The 15413-nt window shown below is 42.7% G+C and overlaps 1 protein-coding gene across 5 annotated transcripts in view; it reads right to left on the bottom strand.

The window, feature by feature from the left end:
* LOC135517849 (lysine-specific demethylase 2B-like) overlaps nucleotides 1-15413 on the bottom strand; it is a 53846-nt gene that overhangs the window by 14962 nt on the left and 23471 nt on the right. For all 5 annotated transcript variants that reach the window (XM_064942502.1, XM_064942501.1, XM_064942499.1 and 2 more), the window contains 3 exons: nucleotides 12252-12378; nucleotides 11526-11947; nucleotides 11328-11414 (listed from right to left, as the gene is read on the bottom strand). In XM_064942502.1, coding sequence (XP_064798574.1) covers nucleotides 11328-11414; nucleotides 11526-11947; nucleotides 12252-12378 — 636 coding nt within the window. The remainder of the gene's footprint in view (nucleotides 1-11327; nucleotides 11415-11525; nucleotides 11948-12251; nucleotides 12379-15413) is intronic.

Below are 15413 nucleotides of genomic sequence, written 5' to 3'. Positions count from 1 at the left end.
CTAAGAGCATAACATTTATACACCCTAATTGTAATCTAACCAATACTCAAAAGGAGATTCAGTTCAAATAAAAATCTCTTTGATTTATCAAGACCAGTCCCCATGCTTGTCTCAGAGCTGCGCTAAATGGTGCTAAAATAGTTGTAGGCTATTGCTTCAAATCCTATTGCTTCGAACTTTATGCTCTTTAAATAAGAGCTACAACTACAGTAGGGCTACAGTGTATCGGAAAATATAAAAGACTCTCCGCCAATAGTTACATATAGAGGATTGGAGGATATTTCAGTGATATTTATTCCCATAGTAATTCGTTATGGATCCATAACCAAATAAACATCGGCATTTTGAAAGAGTATTTCTTATCATAAATTTGATTAGCGAAAGCATAAAGATGCCATTATTAGTTACATTGTTTTAGTTTGAATGTGCAGACTGGCACTAAGCACAGCAGAAATGTTTCCCTAGTCAGTGCCATTATTAGTGCAATGCCCCTTAAAGTGTTGCTCTGTGCTACCCAGTGTGGCGGGGTGGGGTCCACCCTCCCTCCCCCTTCCTTCCCCATGGGCTAGGTCTGTCTTCTGTGCGCGGCTCTGTGGCCCATCCCGTGGCCCCTGCCCTTGTGCCTTGAACCTCGCGCGCTTTCAGTGGATACAGCTGGAGAACTGCCAGGCAAAACCATTGTGTGCCACTCGGGAGCCATGATATATTGTCCTGCTAATAACAGGGTTAATAATGTACCTGTGAGAATATCCATGGGGCTTTTATATAATTCTAAATGAATAAAAATCACTTTGTTTAAAAAATATCAATATTTTGGAGATGATTTTGTTTTCAAATAACGTAAAATGAGTGAGAAAAAGGCCATGAGACATTGTTACTAATTTGTAAATAAAGCCAGTTTGTTATTCAGAATTATTCATTTCTGTTTTTAGTGGGAGAGAAAACTAAAAACCTACAGTCATCTCATGGGTCTCCCAGTCAAGGCCGGCACGGGTATTGAACCAGCATTGGTAACAACACAGCTTGCACTGCTATGCAGTATCTTAGACAATTGCGCCACTCAGGCACTGTACAACGTGACTGGTCGGGAGTGGGCTACACTACAACATTAAGAGCAAAATAATCCTAACAAAATAAAATAATAAAAACCTCAGTGTAACAACAGTTTCAGTAAGTAATACTGAAGTCGTGCACAATTAGCAGTTTCTATGTAGGTTTATGGTCGCCCATTCATTGTCAGTTAGAGACACAGTAGGACCCAAAAGCATAATCAGTGCTCTAACTCCCCCTTGCGCTGGTCTGGAGCAATGAATTGGTGACGCAGGATACCGTACTAAACCAGAAATTACCTCTAAATCCCGCAGCATAATCGCTAAATATTTAGTGGAGAAACCACTATAGTCAGTGAGTAAATCAATAAATGAACCATCATCATCTATTCCTGTGAGTTCCTGCTCCCTTTCCGAGATAAAGCTCGAAAGCAGCCTTGCCTTGTCAAAACGTAAAGAAGAAGAAGCAGCAGCGAGGCTCAAGAGGTGGTATTAGCAACAGACTACGGAGGTAGGGAAGCCATCACCCGCTACCCGGTGATCACCCTGTCAAATGTGCAGTCACTACATCATAACCTGGATGAGTTAGCGGTTAAATCCTTTAGGAGAAGATATCTAAAAATCTGCTTTATAGAAACGTGGCTCACGCAGGACAATATTGATGTGAACATAGATGGATACAATGTTATTAGAACAGATTGAGACAAAACAACGCATAAATCAATAGACCCGGGGGGGGGGGGGTGACTATGCATCTTTGTAGATAATACAAACCACATTTTATTGGGCACATACACATGGTTAGCAGATGTTAATGCGAGTGTAGTGAAATGCTTGTCCAAGCAGTGTAATGTCATTGAACAATTGTTCACCAGAGACTGAGATTCTCGTTGTATCATTCAGGCCATTCTAACTACCCTGCGACTTTGGACAGGTTACCATTACTCTGGTCTATGTGCCCGGACTTAACAATAAGCAAGCTGTTGCCAGGACTGTTTCAATGCTTCAATGCAGCTCTTTCACCATCGGCTGACCTGACTGTGCTTGAGGATTTTAAATTCGCTCTCCCTCTCCGCACACCTCCCCAGTCTGCAACAGTACGTCACCGGTTTCATCACTCAACTACATTTTTATGGCAATGGAGATGACACATAGAAGGCAGTGTGCAGCGCAACCGAGATATAGGCAGTAGGTGAAACACGAAAAACCTGTGGAGAAATCCATTCAGGTATAGACAGGAGGGGGAGGCAGGGAGGAGCTTTGATGTCACCGACTAGGAGGTGTTCTTTGATTCGCGCAGAGATCCCCATGAGTCGACAGACAGCATCACATCATACATCCAGTTCTGTGAGTATACCGTCATTAACACAAAAACTGTTAAGAGTATTTCCCAACTACAAGCCCTGGGTGTCTAATGACTTAGACATGTGCCTCAATGAAAGGAAGTTTGCTTTCCTGGTCAAAAATCAAAAACAGATATGCATCTTATTTCAGTCTTTGGGGGCTAGCTAGATGATCCTCTTTATCACAGTTTTCACGTGAGCATGTGTTTGCATCCTACATAGAAGCAGGCCATTGGCTGCATTCATCACGAGGGGTATGTACAGGAGTTCTGATTGGGTCCAAGTTTAGCAGTTCAGCAAATTTACCTGAGCAAACAGTGTTGAAATATACTTTTTACGAGAAAATGTGCAAGAATTGAAGGTGCCAACAAATGTTATAGACATCAGAAGAATGTTTTACTGTCATACACAAAGAAATCAGGTTCAGTAACAAACCCAGCTACCACAGAGAAAACACAAATGAACAGCAGGGTCTGAGGATAGATCCTTGCCTTGTTCTAGACGTATCCTCAAACAAGTGGACACTAAGCAGAGTGTCCAGGCTGGGGTGATCAGAGATCCAGGAAACAGTCAGAGAGGATTATTTTGGATATTGGGGGAAATCTAAATCAGTGGTGGAATCCGAGGGATAACCCCTGTTAGTACTATAGAATGGGGGTCTGACTGATCCAAGGAACTGCTAAAACTAAACAAAGCATGGACATGTACAGTGCTCCATGACCTGTCCTGTGTCACCGGTCACCTCCTTGGCAAACACCATATATACACAAAAGTATGTGGACACCCCTATTTCAGCCACACCCGTTGCTGACAGATCTATAAAAAGCAAGCACGCTGACATGCAATCTCCATAGACAAACATTGGCAGTAGAATTGGACTGAAGAGCTCAGTGACTTTCAACATGGCACCGTCATACGATGCCAGCTTTCCAACAAGTCAGTATGTCAGCCCTGCTATAGCTGTCCCGGTCAACTGTAAGTACTGTTATTGTGAGGTGGAAATGTCTAGGATAAACAACATCTCAGCCGCGAAGTGGTAGGCCACACAAGCTCACAGAACAGGACTGTTGAGTGCTGAAGCACGTAAACATCGTCTGTCCTCAGTTGCAAAACTTGCCTCTGGAAGAAACATCAGCACAAGAACTGTTCGTAGGGGAGCTTCATGAAATGCGTTTCCATGGCCCAGCAGTCGCACACAAGCCTAAGATCACATGGTGCTATGCCAAGCGTTGGCTGGAGTGGTGTAAAGCTCGTCGCCATTGGAGTCTGGAGCAGTGGAAAAACACTTTCTCTGCAGTGATGAATCACGATTCACCATCTGGGTTTGGCCGATGCCAGGAGAACACTACCTGCCCCAATGTACAGTTCCAACTGTAAAGTTTGGTGGAGGAGGAATAATGGTCTGGGGCTGTTTTTCATGGTTCGGGCTAGACCCCTTCGTTTCAGTGAAGGGAAATCTTAACTCTACAGCATACAATGACATTTTAGATGATTCTGCGCTTCCAACTTTGTGGCCACAAAGCGAGGTCGAGATCGGTGTGGAAGAACTTGACTGGCCTGCACAGAGCCCTGAACTCAACCCCATCGAACACCTTTGGGATGAATTGGAACGCAGACTGCAAGCCGGGTTTAATCACCCAACATCAGTGCCCGACCTCACTAACGCTCGTGGCTGAATGAAAGCAAGTCCCCGCATAAATGTTCAAACATCTAGTAGAGAGCTCAGAAGAGTGGAGTCTGCTATAGCAGCAAAGGGTGGGACCAACTCCCTATTAATGCTCAAGATTTTGGAATGAGATGTTCGACGAGCAGGTGTCCACATACTTTTGGTCATGTAGTGTATGTCACAAGCAACAAGACACTGATGTATCATCCATCAGATTCCCTTATGTAACCGATTACCTGACATCATTTAGTGATCTTGAAGTTAACCTGCCTTAAAAGAGTAGCTCTATCGCTGTGGGATCATACCTCGGGCCAGGAGGCCAAAGAACCACAGATCTCTCATGAGAAAAGATTTTCCAGACAGCCCTCCACATTGTCTCCATAATCACCTTGGTCTCCCACCATGTCTGGATGCAACACCCCTAGAAGGGATAACGCACAATGAGATTCCTGTAGAGCAGTGACAGAAGGGGTTAAATCTCCCTTGACATAGAGGAAGAGAGTCTCAGTTACCATAATCACGGTCACAGGAAGCTAGGATCACTTTCAGTGACAGATGTTCCTCATCATATTCCAATGGAGATTGTATAGGGAGCATGCCATCTCCTTGCAAGGACATCAGAAGTGTTGCCTCTCCATCTCATCAGCAACAAAGCCTTTAATGCCTAGTAGTTTGACAACAGGTTTGTTATCTGTAAACTATGTAATGCATTCCCAGACCACAGACGCATATTATGTAAGGTATGAAGATGAGCGTTACTAAGCAGGCTTATTCCTTAGCTCAGCAAAGCTGAGGTTCAGCAGAGGAGTAGAAGCAGATGCCACAGCATAATAATCTACTGCACTACAGCTAAGCACCGGAGGACCTACTCAATGTGCATTGGCCATACCCACGCACTCCCAGTCATACAGTACAAACAGACGTCTGGATCTTAGATAAAATACTGCTGGAAAACCCCAAGAGGAAGGAATAATAGAGGAATAATAGATGCAGAGCTTTCAGAACCTGAGGCACTGTGATCGCCCAGGGGTACGGTCAGAAAAAGATGAATCGTTATCACGTCACCATATTTATTTTAGGCTACTTCATGAATATTCATGTTAACGGGGATCAAAAAGGCTTGTTGCCAACTGCTGTCCAAACATTGACTGCACTGACACTTTCTATTGTAATCTTCTGAAACTTGCTCTTGATACAACAAAAACTCAAAAAGGACAAGGAATTCACAAGTGACTGACTGAACAACTTCTTGTAATTTATCTCAGATCAATCTAACCATATCTCATAGCACTGTAAAAACATCTGCAACCAGACCCTTGAAATGGTGATATGTTTTCATCTGACATTGAACATCTGCAAACTTGCACAGGAACACCACATACAAACTGGTTGTGTAAATATCTACAGCAATAACTGGGGGGGGGGGGGATCTTCCGCCATCTCATCTGTGGAAGGATGGAAAAGAATTCAACTGTATCCAATGATATCACAACCCAGCCTGTGTATAATTGGAAGGGGGTGTGGAATGCAGTCAGGGATATGACTGTGTGGCTGAAGAGCCTATACACAAACACAATATCTCCCTCACTGTTTACATGCACAATTTGCAGGCTGTGCCAAACACCATTCATACGATACAAATGAACTTCATTTTCTCTCATTACCATACACAATCGCAGGCACAGTAAATCTATTCAAATGCATCTGATGTATTCTTCCCTGTTCATACATGCTTACACAAGCCCATATGAACCATTTAAATATTCATCTCTAATCTGCATCTTTCTGTCTGATCACACACACAACATTCTTGCTGTTTATCTCATTTTTCTTCCCTGTTCTGGAACAACCAGTAGCTGCCCTGAGGACTAACACTGCTGTCTGAACACTCAGTGCCTTCTTCCTGCACTTACCAGGTACACACACGCACACAACCTGTCAATGAAAAGTACAGGGGAGAAAGGAAACAAGAGAAAGGAGAAACGGCATCTCTTTAGGTGGCTCCAGTTCCACACAACATCTACCAATGCTCAGCTCAATTCACCATTCCTCACACACATACACATTCCTCTCCTTTTCTTTGTCCCGAGGGTTTGGGTTCAGTGCGCTAACCAACCTGCTCAGCCTCTGAGTCGTAATCCTCATCGTCAGCGCTCAGCGACATGGCCATGGCCGGTTTTCATACCCCGACCAGCTCACAGCAAACTGACATGGCTGAGGGCAGCCCCAGCCTAAAGCCTCCTCCTCCTACTGCTGTCTACCCCACGGCCCTCCCTCCTGCTCCACAATCACCAGCAAAGGCAAGGCACACAGCACCGCACCACAGATCAGGCTAGCTCATGAGTAGAGAAAAGCTAGGTCTGGGAGGGAGTACAGGAAGACAGTGCAGCCAATTGGAAGACCATATGCAGCCCCACTTCTTCCAGTCAGGAGAGAGAACGCAAAACCAATTGGGGGATATTCATGAGCAGGATCACTGGGAAGGAAAACCAGACCAGACCAGTCCAGCCAATAGAGAGACAGATGGGGTTTAATCACCAAAGGTGCACACAGAATCACCGGCTGGCATTTAAAGGGACCGACGGTGAGGAGCAGCAGTAGACCATAGATTTCTATTCTCAAAATTCTAGCACAATGCAGAGCTCTGCTATTGTGTCTCAATCACATTGCTCTGTGAGTGATTCATCTAGTCTGTTGCTTTCCTCTCTGCCCGCTGTATCAGTGGATCTGGATTTGATGGCTCTGCTATGGCATCTACTATATTTCCAGTAGCTTGGAACTTAACATGCAACACAGGAAGTTAGAGAAGATCAAAGGGCTCCACACAGACCATGTTCCATTATGCTGCAATCCTTCCCCATTCTGTCTTAACACAGCAGTGGAAATGTGTTATTTGGTATTTTATTAGGATCCCCATTAGCTGTTGCAAACACAGCAGCTACTCTTCCTGGGGTTCACATAAAACATGACATAATACAGAACAGCTCAAGGACAGAACTACATGAATATATTTTGTTTTACAAAAGGCACAGATGCTGTGACACAATTTCGCATTTTTGGACCTGCTACAAAAGGATAAATCAGACTTTTTGTCAAGCTGGTCAGTATGCCTAGGTCATCCATAATGTACAGTTATGAATATAACTAATGTTCCCTAAAGGAGGGAACATACCATGAAGAGTCAACGACCGATTCTATTCATCTGAATCAAGTTGAAATCACACACAGGCTTCCTGGCTATAATACCGGGGCTTGCATCCATTGTCTCAATTCAGTACCGCTCCACCCTGACGGCGTGGGGCCAAACATGGTATATACCTTGTTCCCTCTTTCAGGGAACAGTAATTATAATCATAACTGTACGTTACCTTTCAGTCGGTGACTCTGTATAACATACTATGGGACACACAATCACGTCATACTATGGACACACAGTCCAAGTAATGCATCCTAAGAGCATGTAACGTTTTTTCAATTCAAGTAAAAAATTTAATAATTATTAAATCTACACATGCAATGACTTGTTCAACTACAAATCGTGACCTTGCAAGGTTGACCTTGTCAAATGAGTTAGTTACATATAACAGAGCTTCAGATGTTTCCTGATACAGTATATCTGTGAAGATCTATCTGCATAAACCCATCTGAACTGGGCGCTATAAGTTTCCATCTGCAATGCAATCACTGAACAAATACTGACAGACTAATCAGAACACGTCTGCCATCTAAGTAAAGTATAGGGTAGTCTAGCCAGCAATAATGGCACACAAGCAAAAAAGCAACCATCAGAAAACTTCAGTTAAATGATGTCACATCATTGTTCAGGGATGAGTATCTTTCATTTTCATTGTGAAACCACATGCCCTACAGCACGGTCGGAGGTTCAATCCCAACTAGTTAGCCTTTTTGAACTTCCTCTCACCACTGGCCATCTTACTCAAGCAAGGAAGCACTGGCTACACAAGCAGAGCAGAAAGTAGTTAGCTTTTAGCAAACACAAAAGCCATACCAAGGCCCCAGGCCCAAAACTTCTAGGGGGACGAGTACTCTCTCCCCGCTAACAGACACCTAATTCGGAAGCGAATCTCATAGCCTTCGTGTGCTTGGAAAGTTTTCAAATTGCGTGACATGTTCTTCCTTCAGGCAACCTGAAGAGCGAAGAATTAATGAAATGGTTGAGCCATCTATTTGCACGTTGGGCGTGATTTCAGTTTGCTTCAGGTGAGCAGGATTGATAGACCGCTGCGCCACATCGAAGGCACTGCATCTCAGTGCAAGAGGTGTCACTACAGTCCCTGGTTTGAATCCATGCTGTATCACATCCGGCTGTGATTGCCCCATATGGCGGCGCACAATTGGCCCAGTGTCGTCCAGGTTTGTAAATAAGAATTTGTTCTTAACTGACTAGCCTAGTTAAACAAAGGTGAAATTAAAAATTCAAAATAGTTGACTCCCCATAGTATGTTACACCGAGTGACTGACTGAAAGGAAACCATTTATCATTTAGCGCAAAGTTCTTGCTTGGTAAACATGAACACTTCAAAACAGTGTTAATTATCCAACAAACACTGATGAGGAGACCCAGCTGTGACATGAAGATGAAGAGCAACAAATAGAGAATCTCATTGTGTTCCTTGTTAGGCAACCCTGCAGCCCGCTAAGTCAAAATTATGGAAATAAGTAAAGCTTGTGTTCTAGGGAAGAAAACAATGAAGTGAGAGAGTGACACACAAGCACCAGAAATAGGGGAGAGGGGTAAGTTGAACTATTTTTTACATTCAGCATCACTCCGTCAAATAAATATAGTTTAAATATAGAAAATATTCTTTCTAACAAAGATATCTGCATATGTTTCCAGATGTTGTGTATCCCTGGAAATAATCAGAATTAATGTCAACATTAGTTTTGAAAACATAGTAATTTGCCACAACTTACCCTGGGTAATTTGCCACTTTCAAATGTCTGTACTGAATTAAATATTACTAGGGATGCACAATATATCTGTGAACATATCAGAATCGGACTATATTAGCTAAAAATGCCAAAATTTGGTCCCGATGTCAAAGCTGACTTGCATACCTTTATTATGCAAGTACATGACATAATGACGCCACGTAAAATTTTGAGCTACATGTGCAACACAGCATTCCTAACCTAGCACACAATGTCTGCTGTGTGAATCGAGCAGTCAAGTCGAGCAGTCATTTGAAAGACTAAGAAAATTTCCGCGAGACAACTCAAAGGCGAAATCGATTAAAGCCAAGATAATGGAATTCATTGCCCTTGACAATCAACCGTTCTCTGTCGTGGGTGATGTTGGCTTTCGCCGACTGGTCGAGCACCGGTACACACTACAAAGTGTGCTATCTTTCAGATGTTGCCCTACCGGAGTTGCACAGTGATAGCTACACTGCTATTAGCTTGACGACATACGCACGCACGCACGCACGCGCGCGCACACACACACACACACACACACACACACACACACACACACACACACACACAGTAGCACTGTCAAAGCAGTACAAAAAAGTCTGCAAACAAGCAAACACCGGCCACGAATGATGTGTTTACAATACCGCGTTGGTAATAAAGCATAATTTTTCAACCGCAACTTCTGGGGTAGCTAGCTTTAGCTTTGTACCTAGCTAGCACCAATACAACCAGCCTGAAAACAATGACCAGTAGAAACTGCAGTAATTGTCATTATTCTTAGCAATGATTTAGGAATCCTTGTGAGTGTATAAGCTAGGATGCCACTTGTTGGCCTATTAAAATTGAACTTCAGTTCATGAAAATAAATCGCTAGCCAGCTACTTAACCCTGTTGCCCAAAGCTAACGTTATAAGCAGCCAGATAGCGTCATCTGGCTAGTGAAGCTCAACCTGACTTTTATTTTGAAGGCTAACCGCAAAGTCCACTATTGTGGCAAATCCTTATTGTGGTTGCTTCACATTAATGGTGTTCAGGCCCATCTATGTGAAACTAGCCACAATAAGGATTTGTCATAATAGTGGACCTTGCGGTTAGTCTTCAAAATAAAAGTATGGCATTGTACTATTTGTATTAATTTACATCACTGTTAATGACATACATTTATTTTGAAGGCTAACTGCAAAGACCACTATTGTGGCAAATCCTTATTCTGGTTAGCTTCACATAGATGGGTCCGACCACTATTAATCAAATAAGAACTGTCTTAGAAATTAGGGTTCTTTTGGATGATGACACCTAGCTATATATAGTTAGTGTATGTGTAACCTTTATTTAACTAGGTAAGTCGGTTAAGAACAAATTCTTATTTACAATGACGGCCGAACCCGGCCAAACTCGGGTGACTCTTGGCTAATTGTGCGCAGCCCTATGGGACTACCAATCACGGGCCGGATGTGATACATCCTGGATTCGAACCAGGGTCTGTAGTGAAGCCTCTTGCGCTGAGATGCAGTGCATTAGACCGCTCGGTCAATGTGTGTGTTAACTCTACTAGAATGCTTAAAAGGCCACTAAAATTTTAAATATCGGTTTCGTTTTTTGGGGGGCAAGGAAAATATCGGATATCGGTATCGGCCAAAAATGTAATACCGGTCACTAAATATTTCCACTACCTTTTCAAAACCATCTTTATTTCCCAAACACAATTCCATACAATCACTTTCTTGTCTTTTAATAATTGTAAGTATATTTTAACAGCGCTTAACACCTAACAAACTCTTTGTACTTTAACATAGGCAAGGCCTTGCTGTTACCTCATATCCCAGCGATAATGCCTTGCATTACACCTGAGAAGAAAACACTTCAAATGTCCTCAACTTGCCATTGGCTCAACGACACCTGAGGCAAAAAAAAAGGATGCACTTCCATGCTTGGTTTAGGACCTCATGTTGACGCTTATAGAGACCCCAACTGATGTATAGAACAATATTAAACATGATCTACCTTGGTTTAGGTAGAAGCATCATGAAACCTCTAACAAATTCATTTGACTTGGTGAAAATCTATTTTTTGGACCTAAGGAAACTTACTACTTTTCCCCAGGACATTTCTTCCTTCACAGACTCCATGAAATGATGACCTTTCCTAAATATTTGGTCAAATGGTTAATTTTCTGTATAGTTTCCAATAAACAATGGTGGCTCAACTTACCCCACTCTCACCTAGGACATGCTCCCTACTTCACTGGTCCAAGACAGAGAGAATCAGGATGGGCAGGATATCAGAAGAAAAATGAATAACAATTCTAAGGAAACATACATGCATTCTCACCTTGGCAGACTTCTTGGGCCAGAACACCACAGGTACTCCACTGGCAGCCATTTTGGGGTCATCATCTTCATGTTCCTTCAAGACAACCTGGGGAACGGGTAGAAGAGTAAAGTATGTTCCTGTGTTTTGTAATGGTTCATCCAGATATATACACAAGACAAAAAAATACACGAGAACTAAGCTGGATGAGGCACATACCTTCATGTCCTCCAGCAGGGCCTGGGGGTCCTTGATGCCATCTGGAACACCCTTCTTATTTTCAGGGAGGGCTTCCAGTTTCTCCACAAGGGCCTTGAGGCCCTTCAGTTCAAACTCAGTCAGATGAGTCCATTTACTCAGAGACTCTGAGACTGGTGAGCCAAAGGGGGTTTTGGGGAACTCTGGAGGCTGGGTGGAGGTGGGGATGCAGCTGTCCTCAGAATCATTGGACAAGGCAGCTTTGAGGTGTCGAAGGCCGCTGGATTTACCCTTCCTGTTATCAGGAGAGCAGGGATCATCAAATGCTGACCTGTCACCCTGTTCATCCCGTCCCTGCTGCGTCTCGCAGGAGTCCTCCTCGTCCATGTCCTGACTCCGGGAGTCAGAGGAGGGGCTCTCTGTGCTCAGCTTAGTTTCCAAGTCTGAGGAAGACAAGGATGAGAGAAGACGAGGGGACGAATCTGCTGTGCTCCATGTGTAACCATTCCGGTCAGATTATAATTTCAGTCACTTTCATCATGCTATCATTTATGTGAGAGGGCAAACTAACTGATTAAACAAATGAGTTATATCATTGGCTCTTTCCAAAGCAGTACCCACTTGTGAGTGGTAATTACAACAAGAGTGCAAGGCAAGGCTCCCCATAACAATTCTCAGGATAGAACCGGTATTCATAGACACACTCTGGGTATTGATTAAATAGCGGCATTAGCTGGGCTCACTCACCGATTAGCAGAGGCTCTCTGCGGAACTCCGGAGTGAGATGGGAGCGCTTGGTCAGGCAGTGCACGTACCTCTCCAGGACATACCAGCACATCTCATGGTAGAATGGGTAGCGGAACTTGGAATGAACCTGAAACGAGTTTGGAGAAACTTTCAGTCTGAGAGAACAAAAAGCTTAAAAAAAAGACAATGGGGGTTTCATTACCATGTTTAATCTACTACCATTTTTTTATGATTAACAAGAGTTGATACCTTATATTTACTGTGAGTCTAGTGATGCATTCACTGTGTTAATACCCAGACAGTAGATCTACTGTGACTGTCAAGTATTGTAAAAAAAAGAAAAGAAATCCAACTTAAAAACAACATGGATAAAAGACAAACGTAAAAAGGTTATGAACAGTAAAAATCATGTTATTCAAGAAATTGGATGATATTTTAAGGAACCAGATCAAAGTAGATTGACCCAAGTATGAAAACTGACTTGCTTGTACATTGATTGAAAGTTTCATAAAGTTACTGGTCCCCTCCCCCATGTCAACCACTTGGATTCACTATAAAGGAGACAAGGTGACATCACCTTAACTCTCATTTTAATACAGCATGATATTCTCTTACCTAATATAAATAAGTACTGTCTTGTAACAAACATCGGAGAAGAAGTGTTGGCAGAGGAGCGTAGTTTATATAGCTACTCTTCTGGTGCCAAAAATGTGACTGTACGGTGTCAGCAAATATCATTTAAAAAAGTGTACCCTATTCATCTATGGCAAAGATACTTATGTTTCCCCTTACATCTGTGTCTGGTATTAGGTCTTCAGCCAGCATGGAACAAATGGGGGTGGGGGTTCCAAAACTCGGACGCAGCTGTCAAGTCAACACATCCGTCAGTGCTGCCGTGAACCGCATCACAAGATACATACAAACCTAGAGATGTATGAAGAATGTGATATAACTGATGCAATTTCAACGTTGTTTGAGTTGCTTTGTGCATCACCAAATTTGCTTGAGATGATTTTACTGCGACACTGCATCCAAGTTGCTTTTGACATAGGCGTTTCAATGACTGGTCAGTCAAGGCGAGCTCCCGAATATAAGCTCCCCGCCCACTCAGCCAGTCTTTTCAAACTTCCCAGTAGTTAGCCATTTGAGAAAAAGTACTTTCAAAATGACTGTTCATGACCTTTAAGTTAAGTGACACAAATGTAAGACACACTGGCAAACCAGAGGCTCTTCTGAAGGCCAAGCTCTTCCATTCATTCACTTCTCCAGGCAGAGCTTGCCCTCTCATAGACACAGCAGCATGATCTGATTCCCACTCTCCTCTTAGAAACACAGCTATATTTATCTCCCAAAGACAATTTCACACAGATCAACACTTGTCAAAGTGATGATCCTTTCCTTTCTTTAGCTACATTTCGAGGTGTAAAAATAGAGCGGGCACAAGGTGCCGAGCCCTGGGGAGCATATGAAACTGTCGCCGTTGTTACACTCATGCCTCTTTTCCAGCAGAAACAAAAATAGTACGGTACTTCCTGCAAAGCTGACTCTTCCTACAATCTATCCATCATTTCCGAGACAGCCACATTTAGCCAAGTATCCACATAAATCGCAAAGCCTGCAGGACTAACATCCATATTATTACAATAACTACTCTGATCATATTATTGTAAAGAATATCTGAATAAGAAGAGTGGAATCTGTCTAGGAATTCCTCTATATAGGTCATACAGTACAAACAAATGCATACACACAAAACCAATCTTACACAATATCTGATCACCATAAGAAGCCCTTGGGAGTTTGTGTGAAAAGAAGAGATAAACAAATAGGCTTACAGGCTTGACCCTCTTTCCTTGAAGTCCGTCTCTGGCTGATAATATGAAACAAGCGCCATGATTATTTTCAGCCTTTGTAAAGCTGTATTCTGATTCAACATGCACTCCTGTCACTGACTCCATTTCCACATGAATATAGATGGAATTTGTTTTTATAAAAGCAGGGGGGCAAAGCCCTCATCCTCATCGGCACCACCATTAGCATCAGTCTGCTTCTCAATTGGACGGTAATGGAAATTACTGCACTTTCAGCACTTGTGTGCCTTACGGTGTCACATTCCTGCACAGTTCCATTCAAATCCCTAGCTTCCCAACAGTTTATTTCATATTACTTAAACATATCCTGATCAGATCTGTGAAAACCAAGGAGGTCTGGCTGAGGAAGGCCTAATTGTATTTCTATTAATTATGGATCCCCATTATCTGCTGACAAGGCAGCAGCTACACAGTTATACAATTTTAAAACATTACAATACACTGACAGATTTCACAAACACACTGTGTGCACTCAGGCACCTACTCCATCGCTACCACATATCTACAATACAAAATCCATGTGTACGTGTGTATAGTGAGTATGTTATCGTGTGTGTGCATGTGTTTGTGTCTCTTCACAGTGCCCGCAGTTCCATAAGGTGTATTTTTATGTTTTCAAATCTAATTTTACTGCTTGCATGAGTTACTTGATGTGGAATAGAGTTCCATGTCATCATGGCTCTATGTAGGACTGTGGGTCTTCCATAGTCTGTTCTGGACTTGGGGACTGTGAAGAGACCTCGTGGCATATCTTGTGGGGTAGGCATGGGTGTCCGAGTTGTGCGCCAGTAGTTCAGACAGACAACTCTGTGCATTCAACATGTCAATACCTCTCATAAATACATGTAGTGATGAAGTCAATCTCTCCTCCACTTTGAGCCAGGAAAGATTGACTTACATATTATTAATGTTAGCTCTCTGTGTACATCCAAGGGCCAGCTGTGCTACCCTGTTCAGAATCAATTGCAATTTTCCTAAGTCCATTTTTGTGGCACCTGACCACACAACTGAACAGCAGCCCAGTTGCAACAACTAGGGCCTGTAGGAACTGCCTTGTTGATAGTGCTGTTAAGAAGGTAGAGCAGTGCTTTATTGTGGACAGACTTCTCCCCATCTTAGCTACTGTTGTATCAATATGTTTTGACCATGACAATTAACATCCAGAGTTACTCCAAGCAGTTTAGTCAACTTGCTCAATTTCCACATTATTTATTTACTACATGATTTAACTGTTTAGTGAATGATTTGTCCCAAATACAATGCTTTCAGTTTTAGAAATATTTAGTACTAG

The sequence above is a fragment of the Oncorhynchus masou genome, chromosome 28, assembly GCF_036934945.1.
Source record: "Oncorhynchus masou masou isolate Uvic2021 chromosome 28, UVic_Omas_1.1, whole genome shotgun sequence".
Classification (NCBI taxonomy): Eukaryota; Metazoa; Chordata; class Actinopteri; order Salmoniformes; family Salmonidae; genus Oncorhynchus; species Oncorhynchus masou.
Note: the sequence above shows the minus strand (reverse complement) of the source record. Positions and strands in the feature narration are given on the sequence as shown.